Consider the following 19143-nt stretch of genomic DNA (forward strand, 5'->3'; position numbering starts at 1 on the left):
GCATTAAGGGGAGTCAACCGATAAGGCGGGGTATATGCAAACTATTATTATTTCGATATGAATCTCAGATCGTGCCGGCTTGTACATAGAGTTCTAATGCCAGTAATTTTAAACATCGCATAGAGACACATTCCACCAAATCGTGTTGAAAAACGAATTTATTTTTATTGTATTACTATTTCATTCATATTTCTATTTTTAAATGGCTTATTCAACCTCTTAAAAAGCCAGACTTCGTAAACTCCGTCAACCGGTACCTGATTCGGGCTAGTTTGATATACAAATCGAGTTCCACAACGATGGCGGAAAAGTGACGTCATCTAGTCTTTCATTGGCAAATGTTTTTGTCCATCAGATACAGTATGTTCAGGATATCCGGTATACATTGCGGGAAAATTTGTGCTGTAGATGTTCGTTCACTACGTTCATCGAGGGAACGAACTTAATTCCAAACCTTGCCTCCACGTGTAGTTTTCATATTTAAAACTTAACCAAATGAGAACATTAGCGGAGGTGCAGGCTACCCTGCAAATTGCTAAACTAAAGGAGGAGGATTTGCAGAGCACAGTTCATTGTCTGTCTTTCGGGGACAGCATCTCGTCAACTGACTACTGCCTAATGGAATTGGATGACACTCTTTGTAAACACATAGAGTCTGGAAAAAGGTAGCTAACTCAGCAACCCTTGTTTGTTCTTGACATTCGCTACATTGTTAGTATTGTAATTCTTCTCGTTGAAGCTTGGTGATCCGGGGTGACAAAGACGAGCGAGCTGTACTTTGCAGTGAGGACCAGACTTACGACCTGAAGATCGCCGACACCTCCAACCTCTTGCTTTTCGTCCCTGGCTGCAAGACTCCAGAGCAGCTAGCTGCCTGTGCAGACTCGGAGATCTCTCAACTGGTCCATGCACAGGTATAGAAACTGGCTTTGCTAAGACCATCATTGAACTAGTATTATTGGATAACAAGCGACATATCTGTTTAAGATGAACTTAACTAGCAAGAGAATAAGTTTGTATAACATTTCAAGAAAGAACTCCTCTGGGCACCTCTGTTTTAACTTTGATGTTGTAATGCTGTAGTTTAGGCTAGAGATTATGCACTTTTTGTCCACTGTACAAACACTGTACATTGATCTCTCTGCAGATATGGGGTTTATCCAGCAGTTACTGGGAGCTGCGGAAGCAACGTCCCAGGCTCAAGAAGCTGAAGAAACTGCTGATGGAGAACCCCTATGAAGGTCCAACGCCAGCCTACGAGGAAGACACATATACCATGCAAAAGGTTCGTTTTATAGGAACCTCGTCCTTTCTAGGCTGTCTCATGTCACAAAAGGAGACATCCTGCAACAGAACACCTGCTTGCCGGGTCTATGTTCTACTATTTGGACATTCAATACACCTAATCACTCTTTATGCCTATGAAAAAGCATTTGGATAATATGTCGGGCACAGTTGTGACTCCTTGTCTCTCGCTCTTACTCTCATAGTACACCAGGATGGATTTACTGGAGAGGATCCAGGCCAGTGAAGAGGAGATTAAGGCCCAACTAAAGACAATCCACGCCTGTGAAATAGATGGTACACTTCATAAACACTGAGCATGTTTTTTTTCCTGCTGCCCATGATGGGTGGTATCACCTGGTCTTGTAGCATTTATGGCCATTCATTAGCCACTGAGAATGACTAAAAGAAATAAGTTAAATGGATTGAGTGTGCACACTATGATTATTCATGACTTGAAACTAAAAAGGGTGTTTAGTCTTAAGGTACCAGTGTTTACCTCTGTCTCTGCAGGCTACTGGAGGATGTTGGATTTTGACTATGAGATGAAGTTGTTGGGACATGTGACCCAGTTGGTAGATTCTGAGTCATGGTCATTCAGCAAGGTTTCCCTCAGGGTCAGTCTGGAGGAACTGGCACCCCTTGAACCCAGGTAACTGCAGGATTCCTTCTGTAACAAACGTGATCACGCAAGCTTAATACACACTTAATAACTGCCCACTGACGCCGCAAGCGTGACCACTACCAACTACGCCAATGAAAAGCTAGCTTCTCGCTGGCGCGGGTGGTCTGTACTTATACCATGGAGTGAGTGCATTTTACTACTGTATAATATAACCGTCTCGCTCGCTCCCTCTCTCTTGCTCTGCTAGGGAGATGATCGAGCATTGCTTGAACTGTTATGGGAGACGCTATACAGAACACGGTAGGGGGGGCTATCGGTGTGTAGCCATTAAACAAAATCCTGCGTATGTTCATAGACATCTACACGTGTATTCCTGTTTCATTGAGTGGTGGTATTTCTCTGTTTCCAGGTGAGACATTCTATGCCTTGGATGAGGACAGTGTGTGCCGGGCCACAGCTCTTATGCTGCTGCAGAACGCTGTCAAGTTCAACCTGGCTGAGTTCCTGGAGGTGTGGCAGCAGAGCGTGCCTGAGGGCATGGGCACCCGGCTGGACCAACTCAGGGTGAGTTTGGGCTGCCTTAGGTACTTGGTCTGGATGGAGACAGACTGGTTTTATTAGTACTTCAGCTCCTCAAGTAGCTTAGTGCTTGGAATTGAATCAGTCAAACTGAAATGGAGTTAACTACAAGCACTTCACTGAGTTTGTTGTGATGTTCTTCTCCAGAGTTTGGCCTTGGTGGATCGTAGCTCCAGACCAGAAACGATCTCTCTGCTCAGAGTGGAGGACCTACCAGAAGACACCTTGGAGCGCTTCAACCGCCTCTTCACCATGAGGGAAAAGTGGACAGAGGAGGACATCACTCCCTACATACAGTCAGTGGCGTAATATAGTCTATGTGGCAATAAAAATGTAACCCAGTGACATGAACACTATTTGACAAACTCTAACACACATTTACAAATCTTTCCTCCCAGAAAAATCTAAAAACTATATTATCCTTCAACAGGGATTTGTGTGGGGAAAAGCAGACAACTGGAGCTCTCTTGACTAAGTATGCCCGCTCATCCATGCAGAAAGGGATCAAAGTCTACAACTCAAGAAGGCCAGTAGCATCCTGAGGACCCCCAAGAAAAACAATGTTATAAAAAATAAAAAATAAATGTATTTCTGAAGATTCTGTATTGTAAAAAAAAAATGCTTATTGCCAGTCTTTCTTCTTTGCTCCAGTCAAAACGCCAATCCGCGTTTAATTTCAGACTACCAATAATTGTATCATGTCTGATTTCACACTTAACAATCCACCAAATTAGTCTTTGGCGCCATCAACTGGTTAACCAGTAAGCTACAGTACTGACTACAATAGAAGTGTCAAAATGCAGACCTCTTTCCTCATGCCACTAGAGTTCTGTTGCTTATGATGACTGAGCGTAACCTGTGTCACGATGCCCCACTTCTGTGAGCCAAAGGGGTTTGAGCATGAGTAGTAGGTTAGGTTTCTGTTGTAAAGAACTGCCAGTTCACTGCTTACTATCTTGGCAATGGTTTGAGAAGTGCACACTTCCACTTTACTTCATGCTTTAAGCTTTTCCCCAAAAACTACACATGTTAATGTAAAACTACTTTTTCAAATATTACAAGAACTTTGATGATGTACTATAAATGAATACATTTGTATTCAGAATGAACTGATCATCGGACTTCAAGCCTTGTAGGTTACTACTATAATTTTCCATAGCTAGCGAGTTGGCTTGCAGTTTACTGCATACAGCCTGTGGTATATTAGCTGCCAGCTTCTAGCTGTTCAATAAATGGCGTTGTAAAATACAATGTTTGATCAGAAACTGACTACATAACTAAAACCGTTTTCTTTCTCATTTTCCTGATCCGTTATTTATCTATATTATTATGTTATATCTTGCAGGTTAGTATGTCCGTCCCTTCCTATACAACAGTAAACAGATAGCTAAACTGTGACTTCAAGAAGTGTTTTGACCAAATAGAGTCTATGGTTGACACGGAGGAATCTAACTTCCTATAGATCGACTATGAGACTAGATTATCAGAGTCCCAGAAGAAAACACACCACATCTGCTGCAGCTGACACTGACTTTGGAACCTCTTTGAAAAAGGTTATTTCCCAAGATGAGGAGGCTAGCCATGCAGATACGTAACACATCTCAGTGTAGGCCACCTCCACTACAGAAAGCCCACATGAAGCAGTTCAGTAATAATCATCAAGTAGTTATCAAAGCAATACCAAAGAGAACCCAAAATTATGAACATATTATTCAGAACAAATTTGGTGAAGCATCTGTAATATGAAAAATAAGTCTGAGGAAAGGTGGTGTGTAACAGATGATTGGTCAAACGTGTGTATGTCTATGTGAAAGAGAAAGAGAGAAAGACAGTATGTGTGTGTGTGATGTTTGTTAAACATCCAAACAGTCACATCTGACTTCGAGCAGCAGCAACTGGAAAAACCTGTCAGTCATAAGAATAAATATAAAATTAAATCTGCCATACCAATATGCACTCTCACATCCTTACACTGAGGGCCTTGCTGTCTTCAACCACATTTTATGACCACCTTTAGCCTTTCTGCTATCTGTCCTCACCTTTCCCACATTCTTCTTTCTTTTTTCTTCTCCTTCACTTTCTTTTCTGAATCTTCCTCTTGTTTTTTCTCACTGACTACCTCCACAGTCAGTGGTTTGATGCATGACTGGGCTTTGGCCTTCTTTCCCCCTTTGTCAATCCTCTTTCGCAAAATTCTGAAAGCAGAACATAAGCTTCCATGGAAAAATCACTGAGCTGAGAAAAAATTGCAATGAACCAATTAAATCATGGTTCTTTTTAACCTTTGGGTCACAATAACCCATCCTTGTGCTGCAACAACATTACCCAATACAAAAGCATTTTCTTTTAACCTTTGCGCTCTGGGGGATGTGAGACAGCCCGACAGTTAAGAAAATGCTTCACTTTATTTTTGTATGAGGTAAAATTGTCGCAACATGTGGGGAGGTCACAATGACTGAAGGGTCACAATGACCCAAAGATAACAAGTTAATTAGTCCGCTATTTATACAGTCAGTTATTGTGCATATTGTGATTTATGCTTTTTTGTGAAAATCAGTGTCAGGTTGTGAGGTGGGGTAGGACCCAAATGCACGAGTGTACCGAGGCATTGCGAGGAACACAGGTTTAGTCGCAAAACGGGACACAGACAAAGGGTATTCTAAGACAAAGACTGGACACCAAACAGGAACATAAATACACAGAAACAAACAAGACACAGATGAACACAATGAAACTGACGAGAACTGAACGAGACACAGGTGATGACAATGACAGGGAAACACTAGGACAGGGCAAAACCAAAAACAGGGGGGGCACAGCTGTGGCCGTGACAGAACCCCCTCTCAAGGGACGGCTCCCGACGTCCTGCAGGGCAGGGGGGTTGGAGCTAGTCCGGGGGTCAGCCCGGAGGCAGGGCAGAGGCCAGGTCCGGGGGTCGGCCCGGAGGCAGGGCAGAGGCAGGGCCGGAGCGCAGACGAGGGGGCGCCCGGGAGCGCGGACGAGGGGGCGCCCGGGAGCGCGGACGAGGGGGCGCCCGGGAGCGCAGGCACGCATGGGAGCGCTCCTGAGGCCAGGAGTGCAGACTGAGGCCAGGAGTCCTCGGGCGGAGGAGAAGGCGGCCAGGAGTCCTCAGGCGGAGGAGAAGGCGGCCAGGAGTCCTCGGGCGGAGGAGAAGGCGGCCAGGAGTCCTCGAATGGCCTGGCACTGGGCGGCACAACCTCGGGGCGAGGCAGGGGCTCGGGGCAGGAACGAGGCTGGGGCACAGGGCAGGAACGAGGCAGGGGTACAGGGCAGGAACGAGGCAGGGGCACAGGGCAGAACGAAGCAGGGGCACAGGGCAGGAACGAGGCAGGGGCACAGGGCAGGAACGGGGCTGGAGTGGGGGTTCGGGCTGGAGCCAGGACCTGGTCTTCCTTTGCAGGCTTCGGGGTCCACCGAAGGCTAGGCGGGTCCCTAGGAAAGGGTCGAAAGATCTCTCTGCTGGGTCCATTCATGGTCTTAGCATTCTGTCAGGTTGTGAGGTGGGGTAGGACCCAAATGCTAGTGATGTTACTCTCGATACCGTGCTCACGAAGCGGCATCGACCTTTCGAAACAATTTGTACCGATACAAACGTGTCGAGCATAGCTTCAAATGGCCAAAAACCACGTGATCAGAGTCGAAGTGTCGAAGTGACGTCCGAAGCATCGGACGTCACACGAACAGTTGAGACAAACTGCGTTTTTTTCTAACGCTTACAAGACATCAGACATCACTAATATTCGTAGGTTATAAAGAGGAGACATAGGCCTATTTAAGGACACTACATTCAATGACAGAACCAGAGATACAGGTAGATTGCCAGAGATAGATAGACAGAGATAGATACAAATATGAGATAGTATGTGTACATAAGCACATAGCCTACATCTTTCTCTAGTTTTACCAGCCTTCAAATGTGGCCATCCCTTTCCCGGTTGCAAAAGCATGTTCCAAAACCTTGCCCGCTAGCTTACATTATCATCTAGTAATATATTCTTTTAGCATATACATCTACTAAAACGGGATGAGAGGATGCGATCTCACTACATTTGAGTGAGGGGCTGCGCTTTTACCACGAGGCCATACACAGTTAAGGAATGTGTAATTAATGTTATAAGAACCCTAAAAATAAATATCATAAACGTAAAGTAACCTAGCAAAGACGTTACGTTGTTTATAATACAACAAGATATATGATAACATTTGACACTTGCAAATCGAAACATTTGTCACATAACCTTAATTTATCAAGTTGTCAATGACGATTATGAGACTGACGTCTCGAGGACTTGACGTCACTTGAGTCCTTCCATCGCTCAATACAGTCGCCATACCATAAACTGACCAGCAGATGTCCCTATGGAGAAGATATATCGAACGCTTCGAAAAAGCGATACTTTTTCGAGACAATTGTGTCAAATAGCTCGTTGCTTCGAAAAGCTTCGTTTCCCCCATCACTACCAAATGCACGAGAGTACCGAGGCATTGCGAGGAACACAGGTTTATTCTCAAAACGGGACACAGAAGAGTACTCACATGACAAAGGGTATGCTAAGACAAAGACTGGACACCAAACAGGAACCTAAATACTAGTGCTGTCAGTTTAACGCGTTATTAACGGCGTTAACGCAAACCCAAATTAACGGCGTCAATTATTTTATCGCGCGATTAACGCTCTTTTTGGCCTAGCAAACTTTGTAGTTTTTTTCACATGCTGTTGCAACAACTACCGACGTTAGAAAAACTACAACACCACACCGGATCTAGCTAGACCTGAAACAAAACAACAGGCACGCCAAACACTCGTTTGGCTTGCGAGCTGGCTAAAGAGTAGTAGCAGAGCCCGTTTACGGATATTAGACATTCTCTGGTAGTAGACTAACGTTACGTTTTGAGTGCATGACGAGCGCGAGATGCCGAAATGGATGCCAATAAGATTCTGAATGGAAAGTTTGCTTTTAAAAAGTTGCCAAATGGTTCTATTGACAAGATCAGTGATCTGTGTGTTTTGTCGTTGTAAACTGAGCTATCATCGCAGCACGTCCAGTCTGAAATACCACTTGATGGCCAAGCACACAGCTGATGCGAATTCTCTGCCCCCTCGTCAAAGCCAGGCGATTGCAATGTTGTTTTCAATAAAAAAAATATTTGCACAAGGCAATCCGAACCACTTTTTTATGTTGATAAGAGCATTACAATTTGAAAAAAGATTGGGACAAAAAGAAATCAGGGACATTTAGAATAGATAAAAATGTGCGATTAATTGTGATTAATCGCGAGTTAACTATGACATTAATGCGATTAATCGCGATTAAATATTTTAATCGTTTGACAGCACTACTAAATACACAGAAACAAACAAGACACAGGTGAACACAATGAAACTGACGAGAACTGAACGAGACACAGGTGATGACAATGACAGGGAAACACTAGGACAGGGCAAAACCAAAAACAATAGGGGGGGCACGGCTGTGGCAGACAGCACAGCATTATCTAAATTCAACATCTTTGGCAAATCATAGCCAACATCATGCTTATGGCTACCAAAAAATAAACAGACAAGTTGTAGCTTTTAACTACTGCTTTAATCAAAAGGAAAAATAAATACAAGCACATATATTATGATGAAAATTACCCACCTGCTGGAATTCTTCTAATCCTCCTTGCAGCAGCTTCTTTGTGTTACAGTTTATCACAATTGTTAACACACGTTTCTCAAAACAATAACGTCTTTCTCAAAACTGCACACACAAAACTGAAAACCTCACACACAAAATGCTAAACCTGACACTCCCTTTGCAAGAGTACTCTTTGCCATCAAATATCTCATCTGTTCACAAAATGGAACTCGTGTTCTCATTTGGTACAAATGAAAGCCATATTTTCAAATGACACAAACATACCATTCATAACAGTACACACAAAAAGCATTTGCTGCACACTACCAAGCATTCACAGCACACAGTAGTGCAAAATTGAAAACACAATTCTCAAAATGGAACACACCATATGAAGGAATGACACTGGAGAATGAGCCATTTCAACTTTTGTAAAATGTCTCAGTGTAGGCCACATTTTTTCATAGTCAAACATAAAACAGCACACATATGCAGCAACAACGGTTGTATTTTTTTGAACAGTACAGTACTGTCAACGGGCCTGCTCAACCCATTGCAGCACACAAAGTGATGTTCCCACCACGCTCGGCGGGGACCTCAACAATGGTGCGCTGGCCAATGAAATTTCTGCCCCGGCGCCTCCTCTTCACCAGGTTGAATCCAACATCATCAATGAATATGTATTCATGTATTCATATAGATCATTAGCTGTGTCATGATCCTGGATCTGCTGGAACAGACAGCATGATAATGTAAGTTACTGTATAGTATGGACACAGATGGTTCAACACAGTGGGGTACAGTGAGACACATTACAAGTGCAATACATGCATCAGTGCTGAATGTATGGGACTTACAAACTCTTGCCGTAACTCCTTGATGTGTTCCGGTCGAATAGGAGCCTGTACACTTGTTTCATCCGCTTGGCATACCTGCGGAGAAAACGGTACAGTGTAGAGAGGGTAACGGTCTGGATGTTTCTGAATGTGGCATAGTTGTGGTTCATACCTATTCTCCATTGTAAAGTTTCTAATGATGGCAGCATCTGTGAAGCGGCTGAGATTTGGTTGGACCCTCTGGCCAGCCTCCCTCATGCTCAAACCATGGTTGAGCACATGGTCAACCACGGTGGCCCGAATCTCATTAGAGATCACCGTTCTGCTTCTTCTTTCTCCTCCACCTCCTTCTTCTTCTCCTCTTCTTCCTCCTCCTCCTCCTTGTCATCCTCTTCCTTGTCCTTTTCCTTGTCCTCTTCCTTGTCCTCCTCTTCCTCCTCTCACTCCTACCCCTCTCCTCCTCTGGTTGTTGATATGTTCTAAGTTCTCCATTGTTCACCAAACAAAACAGATGCTCAAAGCCCTTTTTATGCTACAGTCCTGATCGCAAATTGCTCACCAGACCTGAGTGTTTAGAGATTTGAATAGTTGTGTGTTGTAGGTTGATGCTTTGAGACTTTACTTGAGAAGTGTGTGCAACAACTGAACATTGTGTGTAGTGTTTTGACAACAAGGTGATGTGTAATTGACATCAGAGTGTAAACAAGGAAAGTCAGAGTCTAATGCAGATAAGGGAGTGTAAAGTAGTGATCAATTTTGTCGAGCAATTGGTACATGACGTTAAGGTTGTGAAAATTGTGCCAAAGTTTTGCTTTTTGTGTGTTAACAATTGTGAAAAACTGTAAGAGGTCAAGTTGGTGATATGAGCCAGGTGAGGATTGTGGGGGTGGAGTAAATACTTCACAGTGGGCGGAGTCTAAGACCTGGTAGGAATCAAAACTCCAACGGTGACACGGTTAAATGAAGTCAAAGCCTGGAGCACCTGCTGATTGAATAGAAGGGCCTCAGGAGTAGGAGGAGTCAGAGGGGGTGATTCCTTGGCATCGTCAATGGAGAAGGGGACCACAAGAGTGGTTTCTGTCTCAGAGAGATCCTGGGAAGGCACAGTCACAAGAGAAGACACAATCTTTTGTGGAGGTCCAGAGCAGAGGACCCCTCTCTCTTTACCTCCTCTCCTTCTTCCTCCACAGGCCTGAAGGAATGGCCAACATGGTCCCTAGCTCCCGTCCCGATACACTAGACCAACGAGCCTGCTGTCTTTCTTACAGAACAGTCAGCTCCTTTTTCCTTTTTGTCATTAAGTCAAGTTCCCTTGTCTGCATTTTAATTATTGAATCAATGACCTTTGACCTCTGAGTGTCCATTATCATAACAGGCATGTTTGTTCCAGTACTAACAGGCATGTTTGTTCCAGTAATCTTACTCCTGTTTCCTTATGTGGATTCCTGAGGTGGATAAGGCTGTGTGCTACCTAGATATATACTGTAATGGGGCTTGGGAAATGTTTAATTACCTATTTTTTGTGAAGAGAGTTGGAGATGAATTAAGCTTTATGTGAAGCTCAGAGCCTACGTCAAGGTGGGACCAGCTGAGGTAACCTCCAGAGAGGTGTGTGTGGAATTGAATATTTTTACAAACATATTTATTTCATCTTCGAATGCTTTCTGATTAAACTAATACAAACTAAGCATGTCACCATCAATTAATGGGAAGGAAGCAGAAAAATAGATATATCATTTTCAAAAAGTATTCAACGATTAGTTTACTTTGAAAACACTGAGGCTATAGTCTTCACCACTCTTATATGCTATCAGGCCATATCTTTTGACTTTCACATCAAGCTACATAAGTCATAATTAAATGTACTACATGTTGATTAACTTCCTATCATGCCCTCTACCTCTGCCACCTTGCGGTGTTTTTTTGTTTATTTCTGTGTCTTCCTGGGGTGGGGGCAGTGGCGTAACTATAGGGAGTGCAGGGGGTGCAGCTGCACTAGGGCCCGTGGCGAAAGGGGGCCCATCCTCGATCTCAAGTGAGAACTCTACCTGAAGAACTGACCGGGCCCCTCGCTCCGCGTAAATCACAGAAAGGTTAACATATGATCCATAAGCCAGCAGCCAGGTTAGATATTGAAAACAATGTGCAGGATGTTGTTGGAAAATAGCTAAAGCTAGATAGTCTAAATGTTAGGCTAGCATATCTAGCTAACAAAAATAAAATCAAAGATTCACCAATCAATTCACAATGTCTATTGTAATAGGCAGTGTTGGGAAAGTTCACTTTCTACATTAACTAGTTCAGTTCATGGTTCATAATTCAAAATTTTGAAATAAGTTCAAAGCTCCAAATAATGAAATATATCTGCAAGCAGCAATGCGGGTTCCTCCGCAAAATGGCGAGATATTATAAACATGTACACTGCAGAAGATCGAGACTTGGACAACAAGAGAGCAAAACGACTTCATGTTTGGCCAAAAACAATTCCAGACTCTCAGTCAATACACAACTAACCAAAGTCATGTGGGCAACTGGGCTAGGGCAGCGTTCATATTCAGCTCTTTGCACGAATAGCCTGTGACAGTTTATCAGCCGACTCTCTGGTCCGATTAAACTACACAACATACACAATCAGGGTGACCAACAAGATTATAATAACTAACCAACAATAACATTACAAACAACTGAACGAACACACCAACTGAAATCCCTCGCAAGGCTGTTGTAACCAAACTATTTTCCACAAGTCTTTGCGTTTTTGGACATGCTGCACTGCATGCTGGGTACCCAAGGATGCTGCCGCTGATTATCTAGCAGTGCTCCGACTGCGTGATATGAGTATTAGTTTTTTGTCAGCTTTGGGACAAAGGTTAAGAAACGGTTGACATTTCAAGGTTAAATTGCATGAAATTGTGCATGGTATTTCAGAATGATGTCTGCCTGTTTAACTAAACAAGTAATCAAAATTATGACAGGCCAAAAGACAGTCCCTGGATTCGGACCTGTAACCTTATGCTTTGCAGTACAACATTTCAACCCATTGAGCTATCCGCAAGGCTTAGAAAATTTGGTCAGTTTCTGTAATAAAAAACAAAAAAAAACAAAAAAACAAACAAAAACAAAAAAACCTGTATATCCTGTGGCATGGCTTATTCGTTTCGGCCAAAGCTTAAACAGCTGTAATTCAATGATCTTTTGACATATCATGGTGAAATTGTGCATGGTACTTCAGAACGATGTCATCCTGTTTAACTAAACATATTTTCTAATTTAAGACAGACTCAGTGTGGCTGGATTCGAACCTACGACCTTATACTTTGCAGGTCACCGTTCCAACTCATTGAGCTATTCTTAGTGTTGAGTATTGGCATGTTCAGTTACTGTACGAAAAAAAGCTGTTTCTCCAATGGTGAGCATTGTCAGATTTGGTCCAAGTTCAAACAGCTGTAATTCAGTCATATTTTGACATATCAAGGTGAAATTGTTATGGTACTTCAGGGGCGTGTCACCTTAAAGTCTATTAGGTTTGAAAACCCATCATTCAAAATGACATTTGATTTAGTGACACAAACATATTGAGGTAATGTGGACATTTATATAAATACACCCCTTTCAGCCATTTTGTATTTTATTCAATTGCTATAAGTGAAGTTTTTTAATTATGTCAATGATACATATCTGTACAAAATCTCAAGTTAATTAGACCTTTGGTTCAAGAGAAAAGGTATTTTGAAGGTTTTCCCAAATGATCACTTTACAGGAAAATAGATCCGGTGGACCTTATGGGTCCTTGAGGCTTTTTTGTTCGCCATGAGAAATAAGGAATGCACACCAAGTTTCAGAAGAAGTTTAGCAATGGGGTGGAAATGCTATCACTTTGAAAATCGGACTTTTGGGCGTTTCCTGTGGCGCCCCCTATAGTCTGATGTAGCCCATAGTTAGTGTGGGGGTACCCACTCAGATGTAGTATCCCTGCGCCAAATTAGAAAATTAGTTACGAATATCATGTTGAGTTATTGTAGCACAAGGAGAAGAGGAATAATAATAATAATAATAAAACTAACGAAAACAATAGGTTTCCTCCTAATGGAGGAACCCTAATAATAACAATAATAATAAAACTAACGGAAGGAAGGAAGGACACGCAGCTATTAACAGGTTGGGTAACCCTGGACACAAGACGGTTAACGGTGTGTTTTTAGCCTGGAAGTCTCTAGAAATCTGACACCTTATTAAACAAAATTAAAGAGTGAACGTGCCATTCACAGAGACCAGAATGAATGTGTCCACTGCACAGTATCGTTCATCAGGCAGTAATACAGTAGGCTACGTTCAGTTCACGTTCACCAAAATAATGAGCTACTTCATGAGCGTGTTCAGACGCAACACTGATAAGTAAATTTCCATGCGCCTCACTAAGATCAACCCTCAATAATTTCGCCTGACGATAGGTCGGTTAAGGGGCCCGTTGGTGAGATCTGCACTCGGGCCCGCAAAGTCATTGTTACGCCGCTGGGTGAGGGTGGCCAGGGTCTCCAGTCCCAATTACCCACACGCACTGCCTTAGTCTCCACACCTGTCTCCCATCAACTCATCAGCCCCGAAGTATATCAACCCTGGTTTTCACATCATTCCGTTGAATTATAGTTTTGTCTACTGCATCCAATCAACGCTAAAGTGTAGTACCTACCCTTTCCGTTCAGAGTTAATGTAATGTCGTTTTCCATCTTGGGGGAGCATGTTTTTGTGTTGGGGGGAGGTGAACAAGTCATCCGATTTGGGGGGAGTTGACTCGTATTCGGGGGGAGCGTTTTCATTTGGGGGATGTACTCATATTAGGGGGTGTGATTTGCACTTCAGGGCCACCGTAGTTTTTACCAAGATTATGCTGCAAGATGTTTTTTCAACTACATACAAGTTCCATGTCTTAGGATAACCTGCAGTTTTGTAAACTTTCCATTTATTCCCATTAAGTCCCATATTAACCACGGCACTGCAATACGCTAAAATAATTGAACTTATGAAGTGTTCACCTTATAAAAGTGTTTCTCATGTATGCTGATACATTGGTAAACCCCAAAGCAATATGCTATTCAATTATTAATTCTACCTTCTTTTTTTTTACAACACATTTCTTGAAAAACCTTGGAGGGAAACGGTCTGGACGCGAGGACTGATAAAAATACATATATATACATGGGCAAGAAACTATTGTACTTGCACAAACTGTGTCAAATTCTTAAATAAATATTACATAGCATATTAATTTGTGAAACAATGCATTTTTCTTACAGTGATAAAGACCAGATGGTGGATAAACTAAGAACATTCCTGCTGAATGATCCTGAATTGGGCATGATCAGAATCCTGCGGCAGGAAAGTCCAGCTTCATCAACTCAGTCAAAAGTGTCTTTGCTGGCCGTGTGGTTACGAGTGTGCTGGTAGATGCTGTTTCCTGTTTCAGCTTTACCAAGAAAGTAAGTAAACCTGAATGACAAACATAAGGATATTTATTAATATACATTACATTTTACATTTAGTCATTTAGCAGACGCTCTTATCCAGAGCGACTTACAGTAAGTACAGGGACATTCAAGTGCCTTGCCCAAGGACACAACGTCATCTGGCACGGCCGGAAATCAAACTGGTAACCTTCAGATAACAAGCCCCGTCCCTAACCGCTCAGCCACCTGACTCCCTATATATAATACTATACAATAAACGCAATCACACTTTAGTAAATCATGCATTTAAACAATGAATACAAATAATCTGAAAGGAGTTCATTTGCTGTTGTAGTATGAAACACATTATATTATAGAGGGAGAAGGACGTTCCCTTTTTGTGTTCAACGATATCATGGGTCTGGAGCCACAGGAATCCAGAGGGGTGCACATTGACGACATAATCAGTGCACTCAAAGGTCATATCCCAGAAGGCTATGAGGTACACCAAACCTGAACACATAAAAACATGCACTAAAATTAGCATTGTTATTCATGGACTACCTTGGATCATGGAATTCACTGTATGTTGACTGATAGGGGGATAGCGAGTTTGCCGCGTGTTCCACATACCTTTACATTTATTCATTTAGCAGATGCTTTTATCCAAAGCAACTTCCAAGAGAGAGCTTTACAAAAGTGCGAAGGTCACTGATCATAACACTGTGATATCCCCAAACATTGCGGAAGCCAAACATGATGCATACATTGTGAAAAAACTAAAATAAGTGCCAAAGGGAAGAACCATAAGAGCCACATAGTGCATTGTCCATTGCCAGTTAACAAGATCCAAAGCATTACCCTTGTGATGCTTTTCCACTAAGTGATTTCGGATCAGCTCGACTTTTTTGGTTTTCCATTGTGCCACCATGGAACCTAGTATCTGGTACTTTTCTTGGAACCACTCCGTCGGGGTTGCAAGCGATCTGAAGGGATAACCAAACGTGCCATGAGAACACTGAAGAATACTGATTTGTCAGAAAGAATTGCAGCATGGGACACAGGCCTACTGCACAAACCTGCCATTCTTAAATAGCCAGATTAGCTACTATTATAGGCAAATGCTTACAGCTTTTCACGGTATCACCAGTTGACATTGTCAAAAACTAGTCAAGCACATCTGGTTGACCCCACCAATATGCCTACAACTTGGTATACTGCCACCCACAGTAGGCCTTCACAGAAGGAAATGTCTCTTACGAGGCGTGTGCTTTGACTTTTTCAGTCGGTAAAAAAATATTTTTCAGATTCTTACCTGTTAATTCCTAACCCCATTTGCAATTTCACAAACTGCAATTTCCCCACTGCGGGACAAATAAAGGATTATCTTATCGTATTTCTTATATTTTGTTTTTACAGTTTAAGCCCAATGCATTTTTGACAAATTCAAAGCCAGAATACGTCAAGGATCCTAAACTAAGTGACAAAGTTCACTGTCTGGTGAGTGTTGTGTCTGCAGACAAAATGTCTATGATGTCAAAGGAGACTACAGACAAGATGAGAACTGTCAGGCAAAAGGCCAGCTTTTTGGGTAAGTGAACATCAGAAACTCTTTATGATTCTCTGGATGCTGAACACGGCTGTTTGTAACATCAAACACTCATCTAATTATAGGAATTTCTCAAATTGTTGTCATGACCATGGTAGACACTGCTTGTCCAGAAGTGGCACGTGATCTGAGAAATATCTACCGAAGCAAGGAGATCAAATCTAAGGTACAAAAATCAAATGACTGTTAAGTTCTTCTCTGTGTGGACTCATAAACAAAATATAAATATGTAACTTCTTTGGTCATTGCCAAGCCCTTTGCTATTCATTTCCTTCCAGATGGAGACCTGCAGCAATATGCTGGGTGTTCCAATGACCTGCATCCTGCCAGTGAAGAACTACCATGAAGAGACACAGCTGAACAATGACATGGATGTCCTGGTGTTGGAGGCTATGACTAAGATTGTAGAGGTTGCCAATGACCGCATATGGCAACATCAGCAGAAGAAAAAACACCTCTCATGAGGCATTACTGCACACATACATCCACTGAAGCCTCTGGAGGGTTTTGTAAGTTAGAAGTTATAACAGAGTTTTAACAATTTTTTTAATCACTTTTTGCACGTAAATTTGAGCAGCTACTGAAGTGAAATTGAATTGTATCTGACCATAGTCACTTGATATTAAAATATTATTATTATTAAAATGTTTACTGTTTTTACATTCATGTGATATACATAAATAACTACATTGGTATTGTTTTTAAATGCATACTGGTCTAGATCAACATTTTTGAAACTTTGGGAGACAGTACCTAAGTTTCCAACTAGAGTACAACAACAGACCCACGGTGGTCTGGTGATGACCAACTACATACACCCATGGATCCACACACACACACTGTATACATACAAACACACACGATGCAGTTTGGATACAGTGACTGTTGTTGACTGCTGATTTCCTTGACATCCAATACGAGAATCCTGACCAGATTTAAAAACTTTTTTTCTTTCCTGTACAAACAAAAACACTTGATTGATTCCGGTAACTTCTTTTACATGTGTTCACAGAAAGTCAACTCTTTTGGACCTTGTAATGACCCCCACTTACATATGATGGAAACGTCTTGTAGTCTATATGGTTCTGTAAATATGCCCCTTTCAAGGGCAAATGTTCAATAAAGTATATTTTAGACAGAGTTCTCAAGCTTTTTGTCATGTTTGTACTGAGGACCCAAACGCACGACACACAAGGTTCTAGATGTGCGCAGACTTTTATTGAGAGAGAGATGGGGAGGACTGTTGAGGGTAACTGGTGGATGGTGGAGCAGGGTACCGGTAGGACTGGAAGCGGTGATCTGGTGGTGGAACAGGAACAAAGGTCAGCACAAAAAACAGGCATAGACTGGTCCAAAAACACGGAAACTGTAAAATATTTTACTGTAACTTTACAGTAAATTACTGGCTACTAGTTGCATTACTTTCACAGTAATTTTACAGTAATTTATTATAAATATTTCACAGTAATGTATTGCACATGTTTCACAATAATGAACTGTAAACATTTCACAGTAAAATGCAATGCAACTACAGCGGTATATTGTAACTTCACAGTTGTCATGTCATTGGATTACTGTGATATAGCAGTATGTAGCTGTGGAATTACATCGTCTTGCTGTATATAAATTACAGTGATTGTCTGTATTTCTATGTTTTTTACTGTAAAAGTAATGCAACTAGTAGCCAGTAATTTACTGTACATTTAAAATTTAAATAACACTGCAAATTTGACTTGTTAACTGTGATTTTACCACACAAACATGCTTTGGAGTTGCTCAATTAAAAGTCAAAGCATGAACAAAGACAACAAAGACAAAACTAATTTAAGTATTAAATTCACTATTAAATTCAACAATTTAACTTTTGGACTTCCCATGTACTGTTTTATATTGTTTATCATCAACCTGGAATTGGCTTCCATTGTAGGGGGTGTAGCATGGGCCATCATAATTCTGACCATGATTCGTCATTAGGCTCATTAACGATCACTGCAAAATATCTGCAGTTCTTGTGCAGAGACAGGAGAAGCCAGCAGAACAACCATCTCTCCAGCTCTCCATCGCAGCCATAGCCCACCTGAGAGGTCACGACAGTTAGCCAGACTCGTTAGATCAGAGAGGTATATTAACATCGCATCGTTTGAGTATCGTAAGAGTCGGACTTCAGGACCCCGGGTTCTGGAATTGGATGGAGTGCTACAGAGATGGCGTTCTGCTAGATTCTCCTGTCTGCACCGGAACTGCAGCTCTTTTGCAGTGATTGTCTCCATGTATGCACAGGGACACTGACGCTATGTAAGAGTGTCTCTTTTTAGTACAGGTTTTCTGTGCAACACTAGCTAGTTCACTTCAATGTTAATACTTCGCTATAAAAATAGCATTCGCGCTGACCCAGAGAAGAGTTAGCTAATAGTTCATCCTAAATTTGGAGTGGCAAAAACCTACAAATTTGTATGTATAATTTGAACAGTACTTGCTACGAATCTTTAGCTGAGGCAACATACTCTGTTCCTATTTCACTGACGCCAGCAACCCTAGCTGAAGCATCGACCATGTGAGACTTACCTAGCCATCAATCTAGACGAAAATGTTTGCAATCATGACGGATTTAACGCTACTGGATTTGATTACTCAAATCAGTCAAGTACGTATAAACTGCACAAGTAAAACATAAGTACGCACAGAGATTACTAGCAACTAAATTGGATGCCTGCAGATAGTTTACCGTTACAGAGCAAAAGTCACGATCCTGGCAGGCAGCGCCGAGGTGAAATGGTGGAAAAGAGTAACGGTTGGGAAAGCGCCAAAACTGACGTCATTTCCACCTCAAAACTAGTTTAAGTTTTACAGTAATGTAGTGGGTTATCTCAAATTATGATTTGAAAATAGTATTTTACTGTGAAATAACCCAACAAAATGCTGTGAAATCCCAGTATCGTTTCATTTACAGTAACTTACTGTGTCTACATTGATTTCACAGTAAATTCTACATTACAACGTGATATTGGGATTATTGTAGTGATGTTAAGCTCGATACCGTGCTCACGAAGCGGTATCGACCTTTCGAAACGTCGGGCGTGGCTTCAGATGGGCAAAAACCACGTGATCAGAGTCGAAGTATCGA

At 41.9% G+C, this 19143-nt stretch overlaps 2 protein-coding genes and 1 long non-coding RNA gene across 5 annotated transcripts; 2 read left to right on the forward strand and 1 right to left on the reverse strand.

Annotated features, from left to right (window-relative positions):
* The first annotated feature begins 356 nt into the window (after nt 1-356).
* dscc1 (DNA replication and sister chromatid cohesion 1) lies at nt 357-3089 on the forward strand. The gene is made up of 9 exons (XM_084705689.1): nt 357-665; nt 740-914; nt 1148-1285; nt 1491-1581; nt 1798-1936; nt 2157-2209; nt 2319-2473; nt 2636-2784; nt 2919-3089. Exons 1-9 carry the CDS (start codon nt 496-498, stop codon nt 3028-3030), a joined length of 1182 nt encoding a protein of 393 aa, XP_084561815.1. The 5' UTR covers nt 357-495; the 3' UTR covers nt 3031-3089.
* A 1091-nt stretch (nt 3090-4180) lies between these two features.
* On the reverse strand, nt 4181-4656 carry LOC146300751 (uncharacterized). The gene is made up of 2 exons (XR_014764109.1): nt 4528-4656; nt 4181-4393 (listed from the first exon to the last, which is right to left on the reverse strand). It is a non-coding gene; the product is annotated as an uncharacterized LOC146300751 (long non-coding RNA).
* Nucleotides 4657-13797: 9141 nt separating this feature from the next.
* Nucleotides 13798-17160, forward strand: LOC146300752 (interferon-induced protein 44-like). Of its 3 annotated transcripts, none has more exons than XM_084705717.1 (4): nt 13798-16001; nt 16085-16185; nt 16298-16528; nt 17032-17160. In XM_084705717.1, exons 1-3 carry the CDS (start codon nt 15935-15937, stop codon nt 16481-16483), a joined length of 354 nt encoding a protein of 117 aa, XP_084561843.1. In that variant the 5' UTR covers nt 13798-15934; the 3' UTR covers nt 16484-16528; nt 17032-17160. The 3 variants fall into 3 exon arrangements, with proteins under 3 accessions (XP_084561843.1, XP_084561837.1, XP_084561851.1); XM_084705711.1 differs by lacking the exon at nt 17032-17160 and having other exon boundaries at nt 13798-14443; nt 15830-16001; nt 16298-16974; XM_084705725.1 differs by lacking the exon at nt 17032-17160 and having other exon boundaries at nt 16118-16185; nt 16298-16974.
* Nucleotides 17161-19143: the final 1983 nt, after the last annotated feature.

Source organism: Hypomesus nipponensis, chromosome 2 (genome assembly GCF_054491055.1).
Source record: "Hypomesus nipponensis isolate SF chromosome 2, ASM5449105v1, whole genome shotgun sequence".
NCBI lineage: Eukaryota > Metazoa > Chordata > Actinopteri > Osmeriformes > Osmeridae > Hypomesus > Hypomesus nipponensis.

Bases quoted from the DNA above. Each gene is read 5' to 3' on its own strand.
- dscc1 (XM_084705689.1), top strand. From the start codon at position 496: ATGAGAACATTAGCGGAGGTGCAGGCTACCCTGCAAATTGCTAAACTA. The intron at 1,286-1,490 runs GTTCGTTTTATA...TTACTCTCATAG, and splicing joins ACACATATACCATGCAAAAG to TACACCAGGATGGATTTACT. The intron at 1,937-2,156 runs GTAACTGCAGGA...TTGCTCTGCTAG, and splicing joins CTGGCACCCCTTGAACCCAG to GGAGATGATCGAGCATTGCT.
- LOC146300752 (XM_084705717.1), top strand. From the start codon at position 15,935: ATGTCTATGATGTCAAAGGAGACTACAGACAAGATGAGAACTGTCAGG. The intron at 16,002-16,084 runs GTAAGTGAACAT...ATCTAATTATAG, and splicing joins GCAAAAGGCCAGCTTTTTGG to GAATTTCTCAAATTGTTGTC. The intron at 16,186-16,297 runs GTACAAAAATCA...ATTTCCTTCCAG, and splicing joins GCAAGGAGATCAAATCTAAG to ATGGAGACCTGCAGCAATAT.